This window comes from Siniperca chuatsi, linkage group LG12, assembly GCF_020085105.1.
Source record: "Siniperca chuatsi isolate FFG_IHB_CAS linkage group LG12, ASM2008510v1, whole genome shotgun sequence".
NCBI lineage: Eukaryota > Metazoa > Chordata > Actinopteri > Centrarchiformes > Sinipercidae > Siniperca > Siniperca chuatsi.
This window is the reverse complement of record NC_058053.1, coordinates 8,508,690-8,526,209: the sequence shown is the minus strand read 5'-3', so window position 1 is coordinate 8,526,209 and position 17,520 is coordinate 8,508,690. Positions and strand designations below refer to the sequence as shown.

At 38.6% G+C, this 17,520-nt stretch overlaps 1 protein-coding gene across 9 annotated transcripts in view; it reads right to left on the bottom strand.

The window, feature by feature from the left end:
• The window catches only part of lrp1bb (low density lipoprotein receptor-related protein 1Bb), a 239,958-nt gene that overhangs the window by 104,558 nt on the left and 117,880 nt on the right, over positions 1-17,520 (bottom strand). For 6 of the 9 annotated variants that reach the window (XM_044217323.1, XM_044217319.1, XM_044217320.1 and 3 more), the window contains 11 exons: positions 16,827-17,063; positions 15,984-16,164; positions 11,902-12,121; positions 10,849-11,038; positions 9,513-9,635; positions 9,039-9,182; positions 7,394-7,519; positions 6,270-6,383; positions 2,079-2,159; positions 1,766-1,936; positions 262-444 (listed from right to left, as the gene is read on the bottom strand). In XM_044217323.1, the coding sequence (XP_044073258.1) occupies positions 262-444; positions 1,766-1,936; positions 2,079-2,159; positions 6,270-6,383; positions 7,394-7,519; positions 9,039-9,182; positions 9,513-9,635; positions 10,849-11,038; positions 11,902-12,121; positions 15,984-16,164; positions 16,827-17,063 (1,770 nt within the window). The remainder of the gene's footprint in view (positions 1-261; positions 445-1,765; positions 1,937-2,078; positions 2,160-6,269; positions 6,384-7,393; positions 7,520-9,038; positions 9,183-9,512; positions 9,636-10,848; positions 11,039-11,901; positions 12,122-15,983; positions 16,165-16,826; positions 17,064-17,520) is intronic. The other 3 variants (XM_044217324.1, XM_044217317.1, XM_044217318.1) reach the window with 1 other exon arrangement.

Below are 17,520 nucleotides of genomic sequence, written 5' to 3'. Positions count from 1 at the left end.
TTGACAAATTAAGTGTACAAATCAACACTATGACAGTGTTTATGTATGTCAGACATTCATTAGGTTATTTCAGAGCCATATAACATCTATACTGTAGGTATCAATTATCACTTCACTACTTGTTGACCAAAATGACAATTCACAATAAAAGTAAAAAGGAAGCACCACCTTTAGCTCCTTTTTATATAAAAATAGCTGTTGTCAATGTATCTTTCACTTCTGACCTTGGTGTGTTGTTTAGCAGTGTTCTGTATTCACTACCTGTATCTTTGCAGGTAAACTTGGCCTTGGGGTCGCACATCCTTTTGGTGCCCTCACAGTCCTTCTCGTCACTCCCATCCTCACAGTCCTTGTCTCCGTCACATCTCCAGCGTTCTGGGATGCAGGTTCCATCTGTGACACAGTGGAATTCCTCTCCACTGCACTCAATCACAGATGGCAGCACTGAAACAAAAGTCATTTAACAATGACTGTTTCACAGATTTACGGCAAACTGTCATGGGCAAAAGCACAACAGTATTAAACTATTATTGTACAAGACATCTTTTTTACACTTTACTAATATTTATCTTTGCAAGCAGGGCACTTGGCAGCAATAACGGGTCAGTTGGTTCCAAAGAGGGACGTAATTTCACTTCCAGCATTTAAGGTTTATGTCTCTAAGATGTTTCTGTCTTGTCTAATGACTCTGGTCACTATATCTTATAGTGACCAGATGTGTATTAGATGTATTTTATTACAAATAAAATAAACTGGTACCACTACACCATTATGTTGTATGTGTTGCATTGCAGGTCTTCACTAGACATATCCTCTGATGATAATGAATACATAAACTAAATGGCAGTGTGAAATACATCACACATTTTTTGATAATGGTTTAATATTTACAGATCATAGAAACAGAATTGTATATTTTAATCACATAAAGAAGTTCTAACACCAAGAGAACTAGAATAACACCAAACAGGTTCTTGATCAGTTTTATCGTAATACATAGTACATTGTTCAGCAGAACATAATAAACAGCAATATGCATTAATTTAAGTCATGGCATTGTGCATTCAGTATAGATGATGGTCTGAATCTGATTAACAATTTGCTTATTACTTAAAAGTCAAACCCAAAACAACATTTCTTCAACAGCCAAGGCAAAGCTAAGACAGATTCAATCCCCTGGGGTAAAAGCAGTAGCAGACACGGGGGAGTGGAGAGCCTGCAGTTCCCATCAGGAAATGGTTTGATGAATTGTCTACACATTCTAGTGACAAGCAAGTGAGCTGTGAGTTTCTAGGAGCTTGCATGAGGTTTCTGTGGTAATTAGATTACATGATTCATATCCTGATGGTAAAATTCCCCTGAACAGAAGCTAGATAAGATTAGTCACATGTGAGTGTGAAAACAAAGTTATTGGACTCAAGCTGATAAATTGTTAAATTTGTAATTACAACACCTAAATTTAAACATTGATTTTAATTGCAAATATAATCATTAGCACACTAAAACAGTTATAAGGGGCAGCTACACTCTCATAAATGTGGTTCTACCAGACAACCATGCTGCGAGGCAGATCTTTCAAGAAATTAATAAAGAGAAAATCCCAGCGATGACTTAATATATACTGTAATAGGGTATATTAATATATTAATACATTGGCTTCATACTACCAACATTTTGATGTGCTGGACGGGATGTGTTAGTCTACCTACTTTTTATCTGACTTAACACTTCACAGCATTTTAAAAGGTAATGCGGGCACTCTTACATGCTGATCCACCTCGGCAGGTCGTGTTCTCATCACTGAAGTCTCCACAGTCGTTGTCACCATCACAGGCCCAGTGGTCTGGGATACAGCGGCCACTGGTGCACTGGAACTGGGTGTTGGAGCAGGACTGGATGCAGCCCATTTCATCACTGCCATCTCCACAGTCATTATCTACACACAAACACTCATGAAAGGTGTGACCTCACAAACACACAAAAATGTCTTGGCCAAAATAAACGTAATGTTGGAATCAACAGACAAATCAATGCATGACCACACTTTGATTTCTATGATGAAAGGTTCTTGTCCTCACCTGAATCACAATGCCACTTCACACTGATGCATCGTCCATTGGAACAGCTGAACTGAGTGAGGGGCTCACAGGTGGGGAAGGCTGAAAAGGGATGTATACAGGTACACATAAAATACAATCCCAGTCCAAGCTACAACACATACTTGCACTGCAATTCTACACACCAGTAAATCAGAAGATAGCTTACACAACCTACAGAATTAATTATTATTCATTATCATGTGAGTAAGTTAGTTTATTTTAATACTGATAAGTATATATCCATATTATTATATAAGTTTTATCAGCGAGGTTATATAACTTTTATAACATTTTGTGGTTGAGATTGTTGAGATTGAATCAAGGCAGTGTCATTGGAGGAGTCATCTGTAGTTGTGCAGCATTTGAAAACTGTGACCTGTTGGTGGCAGTATATGAAAAGTCAGGGGATCAACAAAGTCAACAGGATTCCTCCTCTTGGAATCATGGCTATCTTTAACAAATTTCAAGACAATTTCCAGCCAAGATATTTCACTAAAACACAAAAATGTCAATCTCATGGTGGTGCCAGAGTCAGGGGATCACCAAAGTCAGTAGGCTTCATCCTCTGGGGAACATGAATGTCTGTACAAAATTTCATCGTAATCTATTTATTTGTTCCTGAGAAATTTCAGTCTGGACTAAAGCGATGGACCGACTGAACGACCGACCAACATTGCCATCCCTAGAGCCATGCTGCTAGCATGGCTAAAAATATGCATATGGTTATATGTGGTGACCACATTACTGCAACCCAACTAAAGTTATGATCTCCAATCTGAAATGTAGCTCAGGTGCTAAATACTTGTCAGAGTCGGTGTTATAGGTGGCCCTGGATGGAAGAGGAAAATAAAACTTGAGAATAATCTGAAATTCCTCTTTTGATTAATGCTTTGTACTAAAGGGAGCCTTGCACGAACATGTTTTATTCACAACGAGTTCTGTTTTCACATGTCCTCTTTTGATCAATGCCTCCAATCACAAAACTATACATGTAAAAACATACCTGGCCCTGAAATCATCCCACTCTGTTGGGTCGCACAAAGAGCTGCAACCCGACAGTCACATCATGGTTGAGTCGACATGGTATATATGCAGATGATGCAAACCCTGAACCTATTATGAGCTGATTCCACATTAAGTTCATGGCAGAGAGGGAGATAGAAATGATGCATTTGCAGATGCTTGTCTTGGGGTTGATGTGATTATTGTAATTAACTAAATGACTTGGGTTGACAAATTACAGTCACCATGTAGTGACAGCCACCTTTTAATTTCTGTAATTGTTTATCTCCACCAACGGCTCCTATTGCACCCCCTGCAAACTCTGGGAGTGGATGTAAAAAGAAAAGATACAATTCCCTGAGGTTTTTTAAGTGTTTGCTGCCGATGTGGCCCCATTACAGCCAATATACATGTACGTGAAATTGGGCTATATATACAAACTTAACGTGACAATTCAAGCTGGTGAAAGCAAATAAATTACCACCTCTGTAGCCATTCAATAGCTGATCCAACATCCATCACTGCAGTCAAGGAGACTGATCCTTGTGGACTTGTGGACTGATGACATTGTCAGGATTGACATTTGTATTCCCATAGGATACTATTTTTGTTTCCAATTTTGAGATACTGTATATACAGTACTTTTCAAATATGCTTACTGGATGCCTGAAGCTTTATTGACTTCTGTATGAAATGCAAGTCTACATTTGAATTGATTTGTTGGCATCTGCTGCTGCTGCCTGGAATACCTTAGGTACTGTCGAGGAGACGTATTGTATCTTTATCAGACAAGTGTCTTCTATATTTCCCACAAATGTGTTAGGTCTCACTGACAGCGCATGACTGGTTGGAATTTAACATTCATTAAAAATGAAGCACGAACATCCATAAATAACGAAGGTTTCAAGTAAACAGTGAGCCTGGCAAAATATGGAACACTGGCATCCATAAGTAATGACGGCTTCAAGTGAACAGAGAGCCCAATATGAGACACTGTGTGACAACTACTAAACTACTGACAAACAAAATCCAAATTAGCATCAATCTCTAAGGCGGCCACCACTGAGCTTCAGGTGTTCCAAAACCCACAGTAGCTCCACTGAAGCTAAGTGAGCTGCCAGAGCTGCACAGTAGAGTGCCTACAGAGAAGTAATGCCTGAGGAAGCTCAGACAACAGTATGGGAGAGAATATGTTTTGCTGCTCAGCTTGATTATGATTGAATGAAGCCGAGCATGAACTTTAATTACTGCTTACACCCTGGCTGTTTGTGACTACGTATTGAAGCAGCTTAGAACACACAAAGGGAGGCTGAGGCAATACAGCACAGTGCAGCGTTTGGCAAACATCAATCACTGTAAAAGGCTGATTTAATACAAATAGTGATTAAAGGGGAATCTTAAAACCTTTACCCCCAACTTTTAAAAGTATTCTAGTAATTCACCCAGTTCAACTTCACTGCTGAAAACATATTTTACAGCCTAAAATGCTCTTTTCCCTTGCATAAAAAAGGTTAATACATCTTCAAAGAACTCCACAAAGCTCAAGCTATCATGGCGTACCATGTATTTTTTTCATTCTGTGTTCCAAGATTAATCCAGAATGCAGACAGCGATTTTTACTAACTGTAGCTGACAGTTTGTATAATACCACTGAGAAACAACTTAAGAACAGTGAACTGCTGTACAAAAGTACGCAGTTTACTCAGCTGATGCCATCAGTGAGGGTCCATCTAGAGACTCCTAAAAGAGACTAGCAAAATATTCAACTCACAAAAAGTGATAAGCGGCTGCTAGTAGCATTCTTTTCAAAGAATTTTCAGAAGTACTTGAATGTTTGGCAAGTGTTGCAACAAACAACAAAGATATTTGGAATTTTATGAAACCAGTTGCATAATAGTAGCTTAATTCTTACCAAAATGTGGTTTTCAAAATGATTATTAGATTCAAAGACTTTCAATACCTTATTTTAACATAGCCACAGAAAATAATTGCCACACTAGTGCGTCTGTGAGGCTGTACATTGGCAAAGCGTGGCAGGCGAGCTAAATGCTATGTCAGCATGCTACCAATCAATGATGCTAAAATGCAGATGTTTTGCTCATATAATGTTTACAATGTTCATCATCTTAGTTTAGCATGTTGGCATACATAAATGTAATAATTAGCTACACTTTGTGCTAATTAAACACAAAGTACAGCTGAAGCTGACGAGAAGGTCATTAGTTCCGCTAATATTTAGTCATAAACCAAAGTATTGGACAAAAAAAAAAACATTTTGACCTGATGGTGGCGCTAGAAGAAAAGTTGACAGATCACCAAAGTTATGAAAAATCATTCTGATCATCCCATAGTTGTTGAGATATTTCGTCTGAACTAAAGTGGCGTTCCGACCGACAGACCAAGTGACCGACAGGCATTGCCATTCCTAGATCCATGCTGCTAGCTGGCTAAAAACTAAATCCTTTGCCTCTACTTCATGTATCAGGACATATGGTTGTGTGTTATGGATTTCATAAATCACTATAGGTGGACAACTGCAACATTTATTTTAAATGAGAATGAAAATAACAAGTCAACAGGTCCAATTATTTCCATCAGCTTATGGCTTCGGTGGTGTGCTTTTAAGGACATTGTGTGAAAAAAACATTTTTTATAATAATGCACCAATCAAATTAGATCAAAGTGTGAGTGCTGCTCAGCACACATTTTCTGTCTATCCATTAGAGGTGAAACCTGAAGACACCTCTATAAGGGGGAACTGCAAAAATGTTGACAAGTTTCTGGCACAGTCGACTGCATAAATCATAAAGTCACATTTTGAGAGTTCCAAGTGCAGAATGGAAAGTGAGTATTGAAATTGCACTGCCTGATGACGTAATCGTTGAGTCAGTAATGTCAATTTACAACCCTATCACCCCTCACAGATATTTTATAATCATGACAGTAAAAAAAACATCTTAATCATTGTAGCTTTAAATATACCCCGACTAGGCATAACATTATTACATGTGAGGAATAAACAACTAGTGATTGCCTAAATGATATTATTAGTATTCCATTCATTTACAGATCTGGCCTATTTTACATCTTGACCAAACAGAGCAATACAAATAGCAGTGGCAGAGTGACACTTGAATGACATGTGGTAAATAGCCATGTGTGACTCACTGCATGATATTTCATCAGACATATCCCCACAGTCATCCTCCCGGTCACAGCTCCAGGCTCGAGGTATACATCGTCCATTCTGGCAGGAGAACTGGTTGGCCTGACAGGGCTGGGCTGAGAAAGAAAAAAGAAGGCACTTAATTCAATCACATGTACATAAGTCAATGCAGGATTTGCGCAACAACTCTAATGATCACTACATCACCGGGATGTCAATGTCTGCCGAGTGCAAACGTTTTATCACTCAATCACACGGTACAGCACAAAAGGTCTGAAGGCCAAGGGAAATGTGTTGTTGCTTGATAGGCTGTCAGTTACATGCTGCATGGCCATGGTGAACACGCATAGACAGCACACAAGTGATGTCTTGCTGATGTGGGATATACATGTCAATCTGACGATGAGGAAAGATTCATCATCCTCTTGCTAATGCTCACTGATTGATCCTCTGGGGATAAAAAGATCCTCCTGTCCATTGAAGACATGGGAGGCAATGCTATATACTGTAAGTATTTCTGAAATACAGTTGCCTCTTGTAGGTGCTCTTTGATACTGGAGAGTACTCTCACACAATGAGATTGATTGTGCTGTACTGAAGCTACTCCGGAGCCGCAAGGTATTATGGTGATGACTGCCTTGACAACACTGGACACCTCTGTTCAAGACTTTGATGAATAAAGCACATCTGAAGTGAGAGAATTTTATCAAAAGATGTTAAGAGATTTTTATGCCTTACTGACTAGATGAGAGAGCTGTTCAATCTTTAAGTCTCACAGTCTACATCAGCTTGATTGAGATGTATTACTAAGTCAATTACAAAAGTACATTAATCAATTGAACAATCCAGAAACAACAATATGTCACTCTAATATCACTAGTTAAAAAAAATACACTTTAGCGTTCATTAATAGAATAACTGATGTCTGTTTTGAGGCAAATAAAAGTGTAAACAGATTGAAAATCAATCAGTGTGCAAAGAGAACCAATGATACAGGATGACAGATTTTGCCAAAATGCTGAAATTACAGAAAAATATAATAATATAAAATAATAAATTGATCACTCATTTTAACTGCCGCCACAGCTACATTGAATCGAAGACAAACAAGTGGTACGGTACATACCTGAGCATGTAGTATTGGCCTCGTCCTCATTGTTACCACAGTCATTTGTTCCATCGCAAAGCCATCTTTTGGGAATGCAGCGATTGTTGCTGCATTTGAACTGATCAGTGGGACAGGTGTGATTGTCTGCAAAGAGTTCAAACAGCAAAAAAGTCAGTCAGTAACCTTGCAGCTCTTACCTGAAATAAATAAAAAAGCTAATAAAAAATAAAGAATGAAAAAAATGTAGAATGTTTCACAAAACTTTAATTAAAAGTATAAAACACATTTTCTATTTCTATAGCCACAGCCAAGGTTGCTGAAATGTGCTTTCTTAATATTAAAGCTCCTATCAATTCTCTGGCCCATCTGATCTTCCTCAGTCTTGTGGGGGAAAAGTTCCATGTTCATATAGAGTATATTCACAGTTTCTCAGTGGAATCCACAGCCCAACTAATCTGCATTGATAGACCAGCAAGCCATTAGGAACAATAAAAGGGAATTATATTTTAGAAAATCTCGCTCATGTTCTCTCCTTAGTGATTTGTCCTTGAGAGTAAGTATTGAGAGTCCCCTTAAGTGGTCTTAAGTACATTTGTTATGTGGTTTTAGTGCCTTGATTTTTGTTTGATATATAGCCACTTTTACACACTAACTTTAAAATATAAAATATACTTAACTGGAACTAGCAGCCAAGCTCTTTCTTTTCTTTTCAATCATGTCATTTAACTGTAATTACACACTGAACACTCAAATTCATTAAGCTTCACCACCCATAAATCATACTAAATTAATGTGAGGAAATTTCTGTGTAGTTCTGTGATATTGTGACACTGTATGTGCATGATAAATTACCTTTGATTTTGAGACATAATTCATAATACCTAAGACGGTGCTGCTTGGAAATTTCTCAACGCCAGATGCTGCAGGACCGTACTACACTGAGACCAGTGTTTTGGTCATATGAGTTCTGTGATCATCTTATGTTTTGTCACAGGTAACATTTCCATAATCTGAATCAAAGTTTGATTGTGTCCCAAAATTAAATACGTGTTATCAGAAGTCAAATTCCTCTGCTTTATGACAATGACAAAACAAATTGCCATGGAGCATTTGTTATTACTTATTCAAAACACAACATTACCTTTATACAGCTGACATCCACATTCACCAATTTTCAAGTCAAATTTGGGCCTGATAAATTCTCAGGAACACTCCATACCCACTAAAACAAACCACATTAGTAGATTGTTAAAGTATATGATATCCAAGCAGAGCAGATAATTGATTCTTCAATCCTGATAATTCTAGCAGAGGATTAGATTATGATAGCTTGCTTTTAGAAAAAAAAAAAAATGAACCAGCATCCGAGCGTCTAACATGGTGTTTATCTGACTGATTAAGCAAAACCACTTCAGCAAGAGCAAAAGGCAGACAGCAGTGTGGAGGCGGAACACTTTTCACCCCTACTCAAGTGACATTTAGGAACATAGAAGTAGACAGCAAGAGAGAATCAGCCTTAAAAAGCTTGTGCTTTTCTAGCTTGGAGCATGGTTGTGCATGTAAGTGTATCGACATGTACAGTATCTATACATACAGTGTAAATTTATGTGTGTTTGCATGCATTGTGTTGGTCTGCAGCACAGACAAATTGCAAGATCCTCACAGCAGCTGTGGGTCTCCTCATCACTTCCATCCAGACAGTCATCATCTCCATCACACTTCCACGCGGCCCGTATGCAGCGATGATTATGGCACTGGAACTCATCACTTTTACATCGCTGTGGCTCTAAACCACTGCTGGAGGCTTCTGGGAGAAACAGTGGTGAGACAAAATCAGCCAGAGACTTCCTATGAAGTATGTGTTTAGGGGAAATTATTGGCATAGCTATAATAGCCCACAAAACATGTTAATAATGTCTCATGACCCTATGTGTAACTACTGGGAGTTGGTTTATATTTCTGGAAACCCACTGGAATAATATCCCATCTGTATTTATTTGTTTATTAGCAGATTTGCATGTGAATAGATAAGGTTATTATTTGATCTTTGTCCCATAGGATGAAGTCAGAATTACAGTATACTGGGACAAGATGATCTTAGGCCTCTCACTCTGTCTGATTCATTATGTCCTCCTACCTGCACAGGTGACATTGTTCTTCTCCAGAACCTGGTTGTCAGCGCAGGCACACACTCTGCCTCCTGGGATGGCAAGGCAGAGGGTACCGCAGCCCCCATAATTCACACTGCATGCGTTGTCACCTGGAGAAATAGATCCCAAATAAGGTGTCTTGCTCATTTAAAGCTACATTTTCTAAAGCCCACCTTAAGTGCCACAAGTTTCTGTTGTTGTTTTGTCTATTTTTCCTTTGTACAGTGAACAGCAGAGGTTCAGGGGTCACTTTAAACCTTGCAAAAAAAATAAATGATCTCATTGATACAAAACTCATTACCTGTCTTGGAGAGACATGCCAGGTGTATGCCACGTGATCTATAACCACATGTCAAGTGAATTATTGGGAACACTGTGGGTGAGAGACATTTGACATTTTTATCCTCCTTGGAGGAATAATTTGTCTTTGCGGACAAAGCCGACATTCTCCAAAGGAAGAAAAATACTGTCACATATAAAGTTAAGGCATAAGACACCTTTGTCACTTATATTTAACACAGAGCCCAAAGGCAGTGCCTGAGCCAATGAGATTAAGCTTTTGTAAAGTTTTGTAAGAGCCAATCAGTAATACTCAGAGGACTGGACAGCCAATTAATCTATTCAGTGACATGAACAATGGAGAAATGTCTAGCAAAAATTCTCTGTATGGTGTGAACTAAGCTGTGCATGCAGTAGCCAACCGATCATCTGCATCATGTACTTGGTATGGCACTTTCCCACTCAAAATTCTTGGCTTTAAAGTTGAAATCATTGTCTTGAGAATGAAACAAACTCATGTCTTGTGTCTAAAACCACATCACAGGACTGTGTAAAATTATACTTCTCTACATTTAGAGCAATAGTGTCAACCTCCCCTGATTTTGGAGTGGGTGAGCACTGTTTTTACATGCCTATTATGGGATAACAAAAGAAACGCCTGCTGTGAAGGCCAATGCAGTTCTCCACTGTCAGCCATATCCGAGCCCTCTCCTATCTGTTCCTTTCAGCTTTCTAACAGCATGAATCCATCATCATTTGTTACAACTGAGCAACCCCCCCCCAAACCTTGGTCACCTTATTTAACTTCATAGAGTGAAGCCCCAAGTGATTTTAAAGTCACTGTCACTGTAGATCAATGCACTGGTTCACACACATGAAATCTGACACCAAAAGACATACATGCAAAATCTCTGGCGTATCATATTAGTGCTCTCCATTACAGAAATGTGTACAGGCGATACAAATGCCTGGATGCCTTCTCTGTTAGGGAAGCTATGGTTCAGTGGCATTGGCTAAGGAGTAAATGAAGGAAAAGCAGCCAACCTTGCTGACTCTGTGCGTCATAGACACGCAGGCCAAATAGTGGTGGTCTCTCGCTCCGCAGCAGAGTGACATCACCGGTGGACAAGTCCAGCTGGAAGACCGAAGCATTCATGTACTCCGTCCAAAAGATGAAATTATGATAATGGGAAATTCCGAATGGATGGTTCAGCTCTTTTCCATTGTACACCACCTGGAACATGAAGCAAACATGCAGTGTAATCAAAAGATTAGGAGAGCTATGGAAAGACCCCATCAGCAACAAAAAAATCAATCAACTTAAACAGGGTTCTAGCTGTTTGAATATGGACTTAGAAATGATCACAGTATACAGTATGATGAATGTGATTCAATTTATTTGCACAAATTTATTCACACGGTGCTGTCTGCTTATAATAATGTTTGCTAGAATCTTGGCATTGATTAAATAGCATTTACAAATAATTCATTAGCTTAATATGCCAGTACAACTGCGGTCGACAGGAGCAGTTGGGGATGAAGGGCTGTCTTGTTGGGGAGCAGTTTTCAATCATTTCACTGCTTTGCAGATTAACATTATTGCTAAAATATACAAATCAGTTTTGGACCCTGAAATTATCATATATTATTGATCTGAAACTGAAAAGGCAACCACTGATTTAATATCAAATTTTTGATCTGACAGTAAAACACTTTCCATTTTCTTTCAATATAACAATAAGTTGGATGTAAATGACCAACTCAATAAAAGGATGTAGAAGTTCCTCAATCAGACACAAATTGAATTCAAACATGATTAACAAAGCATTTGTGAAATACAAACTATAGAAAATAATTCAAAATCTGAAAAAAAACAGCCCATAAAAATTAGAATCACACATTTTGCATTAATGATTTTTCTGTTTTCTGTTTGGTGACTATTTTTTAGGGTGGATGTCAAGTTGTGTTGACGCAATGAAATGAACATATTTAGATTAAGATGTTCCAGTCTACCAGAATCACAGCTAAACTGATTCCTGCAAATAAGTTTTTACATCATTTAACTACTCTATATAAGCTCTACATATTGAAACTCACCATTCTTCCAGTCCCATTGAGATGAATCTTCTCAATGTGATCATAGTAGGCATCACACCAGTACATGGTACTGGTGCTATGGTCCAGTGTCAGACCATTGGGCCACAGCATGTTGGAGGTGACAAAAATGCGGCGGTTGGATCCGTCCATCCATGCTTTCTCTATCCGCCCTATGCTGTCATTGACTTCATCCTCTTCCCAGTCTGTCCAGTACATCCAGCTACCATACACACAGATGCACACAATTATTGCACCAATAAACTGACATAATAAGGCATTGCTTTAGTTCAGGCAGGATCTGTAAGTCATGCAGATCAGTAGATCATCACTAGATCCAAACTAACACTGATCACATTCAAACTAAGGCAGTTCATTTCAGCTGTCTGCTCCTCATTCATCCCCGCCTTTATTTCTTGACACACTGATGTTAGATGGTTGTGCTTGTTGCTCCCTTCAGCAGCCTCCTCCTGCTTTGATTTCTTATCAGTACACATGTGACAGCATGCTTCTGCAGGCTTTTCTCAAAATGATGTATTCCATATCAGAGTGAAATGTGTCTTGTGGGTTCTGTTCTGTACACCCATGGGAAGCCATGACTGTGCTCCCCAGTGAATCTATCACATGCTGCTTTGATTCATACAGGGAACATTATAGAGAACACAACCTGTACTGCCAAATACAACCATTAGTTCAGAAAACTGGTTTTAACATTATGACGAGTGTTCCTGACTGAAATGGAAATAAACTGGAAACCAGATTTCCCATATGTAAAACCAAATAATCAAACATCCCTGGCAGTCAAAAGAGAGTGCATCGTAGCCTAAGAAATTATTCAGGCTTATCAAGTTAAAGAGCTGCTTGACTGCACATCAAGGCAAAGTTAGAAGTCTCATATTCCCCACGAAAAAAAAAAAAGGTTTTCTGTGTATCTTGTGTATGCCGAGACTGCAACTCTCAGTGGGCCTGTGGTATTTGAAACATGATTGGGTCAACAATTTGACGTGATCTGTTCTCTAGTAACCATGCCCAAGGGATTTACTCTGTTTGAGTGTTGCTGACTGAGCCATGTGGCCCCCTGTTTCTCATCAATGATGGAGGGCTGGCTAAGGGAAGATGAAACAGAATGGGATACAGAGGTGAATGAAGACTCCCTCTGTCTTGAAGTCATCTTTATGACCTCGTGAATTATTCAGCGATGCTCCACACTCACATGCAGACACACACACATGCCTACATGCACACAGACACCACGTCAGATGGACATCATGCAGCTGCATTGTAATAATAAGAAAAATGTAAATACTAAAGAATCAGTGTGACAACTGAATATCATTCATGTTCCATAGTTTCATTTAGAGCCGCAATGATTAGTTAATTAATTAATTTGTCAATCATTTAAAAATTAATCTGCAGCAATATTGATAATGGATTATTTTTTTAGTAAGTAATTTTCAAGAAAAATGGCCAAAAACTTAAAGTTAGCAAATTCTTAAATGTGAGTATTTCTCTTCTGCGATAGTAATCTGAATATCTTTGGGTTTTGGAGTGTTGGTTGGATGAAACAAGACATTTGAAGACATCACTTTGGACTCCGGGTACTTGTGATGGCCATTTTTCACAATTTGCTGACATTTTATAGACCAAACCATTTTCAATTAATCAAGAAAAATAACCAGTAGATTAAAATAAAATATAATAATTGTTAGTTGTAGCCCTATTTTCATTTAATGCAATCTGCTATTCTATGTTCAGAGGGTGTATACATGTACTTAATATGAAATGTGTTTCATAAATAAACTTAAAATTGGAAAATAGGAATGGTGAAAAAATGACAAAAAGGAACGATGGATTGCGATAGAGTGTAGCACACTCAGTAAACCCCCATGCACTAAAGTTGGTACAAAGCTGTCTATGCCAATAAGTGACAATAGTGTTGAGACAATAAGTGACAACACAACATATACACACACTCATCCAGGCATCCAGAACTGACCGAAGCCAAGAAAAGCACCACTCAAGTAAAATGTTATTTGTGTGCGGATTTTTTATGTGAATAGATGTATGAGATTCCTGATGTAGCAAAGATAGAGATGTATGACACTGTTAAGTTGATACTAGTAGTCCTTATCATGTCAACACAGACTTGAGGTGGCAAACAGAGCAGAAAATAAGGTAGCAAGAATGCAGTCAAGAAATCAGTTAGAGGGGTGCATCCATTTTACCTGAAGAGACCCTTCCAGCAGAGAAGATAAAGATCAAAGGACTGTCGGGTTCAGGCTGAATGCTCCCTCAGAAGCCCAACACTAGCTGTTCTAATGATTTTTGCTGTCAGTGGGAGGGCCGGAGGAAAAGTTATTAATACTTTTACAAAAAAGTGACGTGGTATATCTGTCAGGGGTGAAATTCGGAAAAAAGGCCAGCATGCTATTTTCTCATTAGTCTCAAAAGTGTATGGCTGTGTTCACTCTACAGTTGTTTCAGTTTATTTGTGTCTTTACACGAGGCATAGGCATAGATTTGATGTTTTAATCAGTGTGTTTTTATTAATATGATAAACATCAATTTCCTTTGATATCCAGTCTGCACCACTCTGACATGTACCTATGTGACTTGTATTTGAAAGTTTAAATCAGTGTCATTGTTAGGATAGAGAACAAGACACAACACTAGGAAAGGCCAATAGCAGACTTAATTGTTATTTAGGACTAGTATAGTAAGATATTGATAAATGTTAGTGACAATCAAATTGACAAATCTAAACCAAGTATGAATAAGTTTTGGTTTGGTGTATGTGTCCATAGCAGTGAAACAGCTGTGTATGACAAAATGTTTGGAACAACCCTCTTAAGGCTTGAAAATCTCTGACTGCTATGGATTTGGTGTGTGTTAATACGATTTAAGCCTTCAAGTGTTAATCCTTAAGACCGTTAAAACACTCAATGAATTTGAGTTTTGCAGCATCTCCTCTATATGTTAAATACCATCTCTGCTGGCTGGGTCCTCCATATATAAATTCGTACAGGAATGCGAAGGAGATGATGTATGAAGACTACGGAGAAACAGCTAGTAGCTGGTAGCTGGTTTAGCTTTAGTAACAAGATGAGCCGCCATTTTCTTTCTCCAAAAAACCCCACAACCCTGTATTCATTAAAACAGCAGATGTTCTCTCAGTTTGAAGCAGATGTCTGCTAAAACAGATGATATTCAAGATTAACTTGAAGCAAAGTGATATTTATATCTACAAAAAGGCCCAATGGTCTTTGCTAACTAGAATCATAATGTAGTTTATGTCTTCACAACAACAAGGCAAGAAGGAGCTCAAAACAAATTTTAGTATGCCACTTCAGAATCAGAATCAGAAATCTGGATACCATGAATCATCCCATGGCACACCACTGACATATTCTCCCTTGAATAGATTTTTAGGGGCATTTACTAAATTCTGAAATAATGTATAATTATTACGTTATATTGTCAAATAAATACAAAATTATATTTGATAAAATAACAAGTGAGAACCGCAAAAAAAAAAGAAAAAAAGTTTATGAGCATTCAAAGGCACTTTTGTTCCAAGATCTGTTAATTTCTGACCCATCTTCTGTCAAACTGCGCTGCACTTTCTCTTTCCCCCCTGCTGTAGAGAATATAGATTAATTGTTGAGAATTAATACATTTTGATGGAGTGTTTCTATTTTAACCAGCGCAGATTTTCTAGCCATTATGGCATTGGTTTAGCGGCCCAGGAAACTCACAGACCAATTGAATGCGTTGTAAATCATCTCACGTGATGCTACTCAGCCAATCAAATCTGTGCATTCTGATGAGCATTGCAACTCGAGTCCGTTAGTGAGACACACACATACAGGGACACAGAAGAGTCAGAGAAATAATCTCACATGGCCCAAAAGAGAAAAGTAGACAGCGGAAACAGAGCCTTTAATCCAGAATCCAAGACCGTGACGATTATTACAAGCGGCAATGTGAAGTGCCAGTATGAGACAAAGCACAGAGCATCTTTTGAGCAGGTTAACAAGGAGGACACAATTCACAGTGTTTTTTTTGTTTTTTTTTCTTTTCCTGACCTGTTCAGAGGGTCGACCACGATGGCCCGTGGGTGTGACATATTCCCTTCCAACAGAGTCTTCCTGGTCTGGGAGGCTCTCTCCAGTCTGGCAACACTGATTGTCTTCCTGTAGCCATCGTTGGTCCAGTACAAGTTATTCCCAATCCAGTCCACTGATATTCCTTCAACATTGTCTAGTTCTACAACAGAATCAGCAGCACAGAATTCAACAGAATCACCACATACAAACGTTATCTAATTTGAACATTTCTAAGGTCTGTATAAAGAAAACATTTACAGTATGCAGTACTGTGACTTTGATTTGTTCCACAAATCTGTATTTAATGTATGTAAAATAAGAGTACTATAAAGATAACATTCTGATAATGTTATGTCCAGGGAGACAGTAAGGGAAATTATTACGAATTCAATCATCAAGGAATTAATATTAATAAAATCAGTTTCTAAATATGCAGTACTTTCCTTCACTGTTTACCATTTACTCACTTGGGCAATAAAACATTGTTTGGTAAGAAACTGTATTGTTATTCAGTGACAGTGCATTATTTTTTAACATCGAAACATATGGTGCTTTATTACTGGCAATATGTTGTTGTCTGCAGAGCATTTGTTTGCCCAACAGTTTTCTTCTATTTTTTTCTTGAGATGAGATACAAGATATCAGTAGTACATTTTGAGTACATTGTGAGATTGTGTTTCGAGTAGATTAAGAATGTGTGAAATAGCTTTAACCTTACATTAATGTCTGAAAATAATTACTAATATAAAATATTGCATTCAGTCATCTTAATTTGTTCTAGGCAAATGCTGCAGTTAGTATAAAAAAAGCATATACACCCACCATCTTTGAGTATCGTCTCTCGGCTGTTTCCATCTATTTTTTGCCGCCCAATAAGGAAACTGGTGGTGTCAGCAAAGTAGATGTGTCCCAATTCTGCGAAGTAGTCGATAGCTCGAGGGTTCACCAGGTCCTCGACTGGCACCATGTGCTCATCGCTGGACTTGATATTCATATCCAGGCCTCGGATGACCCCAGGACGCCCCTTACCGTAGAACAGGAAGAGATCGTTTTTGGGCTCTACAAGGCAAGAAAGGACGGACCCTTTTTTTACTATTATTGTCAATTAATTGGTCTAATTCATCAATGCTGATACCAGCATTAAACCGTCTTATCGGCCACATTGTTCTTATATATGAGCCAGAGCCAGTGCCATCCATTCACCTTAATAGAGCCAGTAATCAGTGCCAATGACTATAATCTCCCCCCTTTCAATTACGCTCCTGCTACAAAGCTGCCTTGACAGTAGGACAAGGAAAATGCTTGAGCAAACAGACAATGGCAATACTTACCTTGGCTGTGAACACTGCCTTTCTACCCAGACACCATGTTATTTTAGATCAGAAGCAAACAGAGAGGCCTAGAAAGCTGAGGCAACTCCTCAGCGGCCCGCCAGACGCTCAGGGGGCTGTATGTTCTCGAACCCTTTGGGATCCTCCGGAGAGCAAAGAGGAGGAATGAAGGAGGGCTTCCAGTG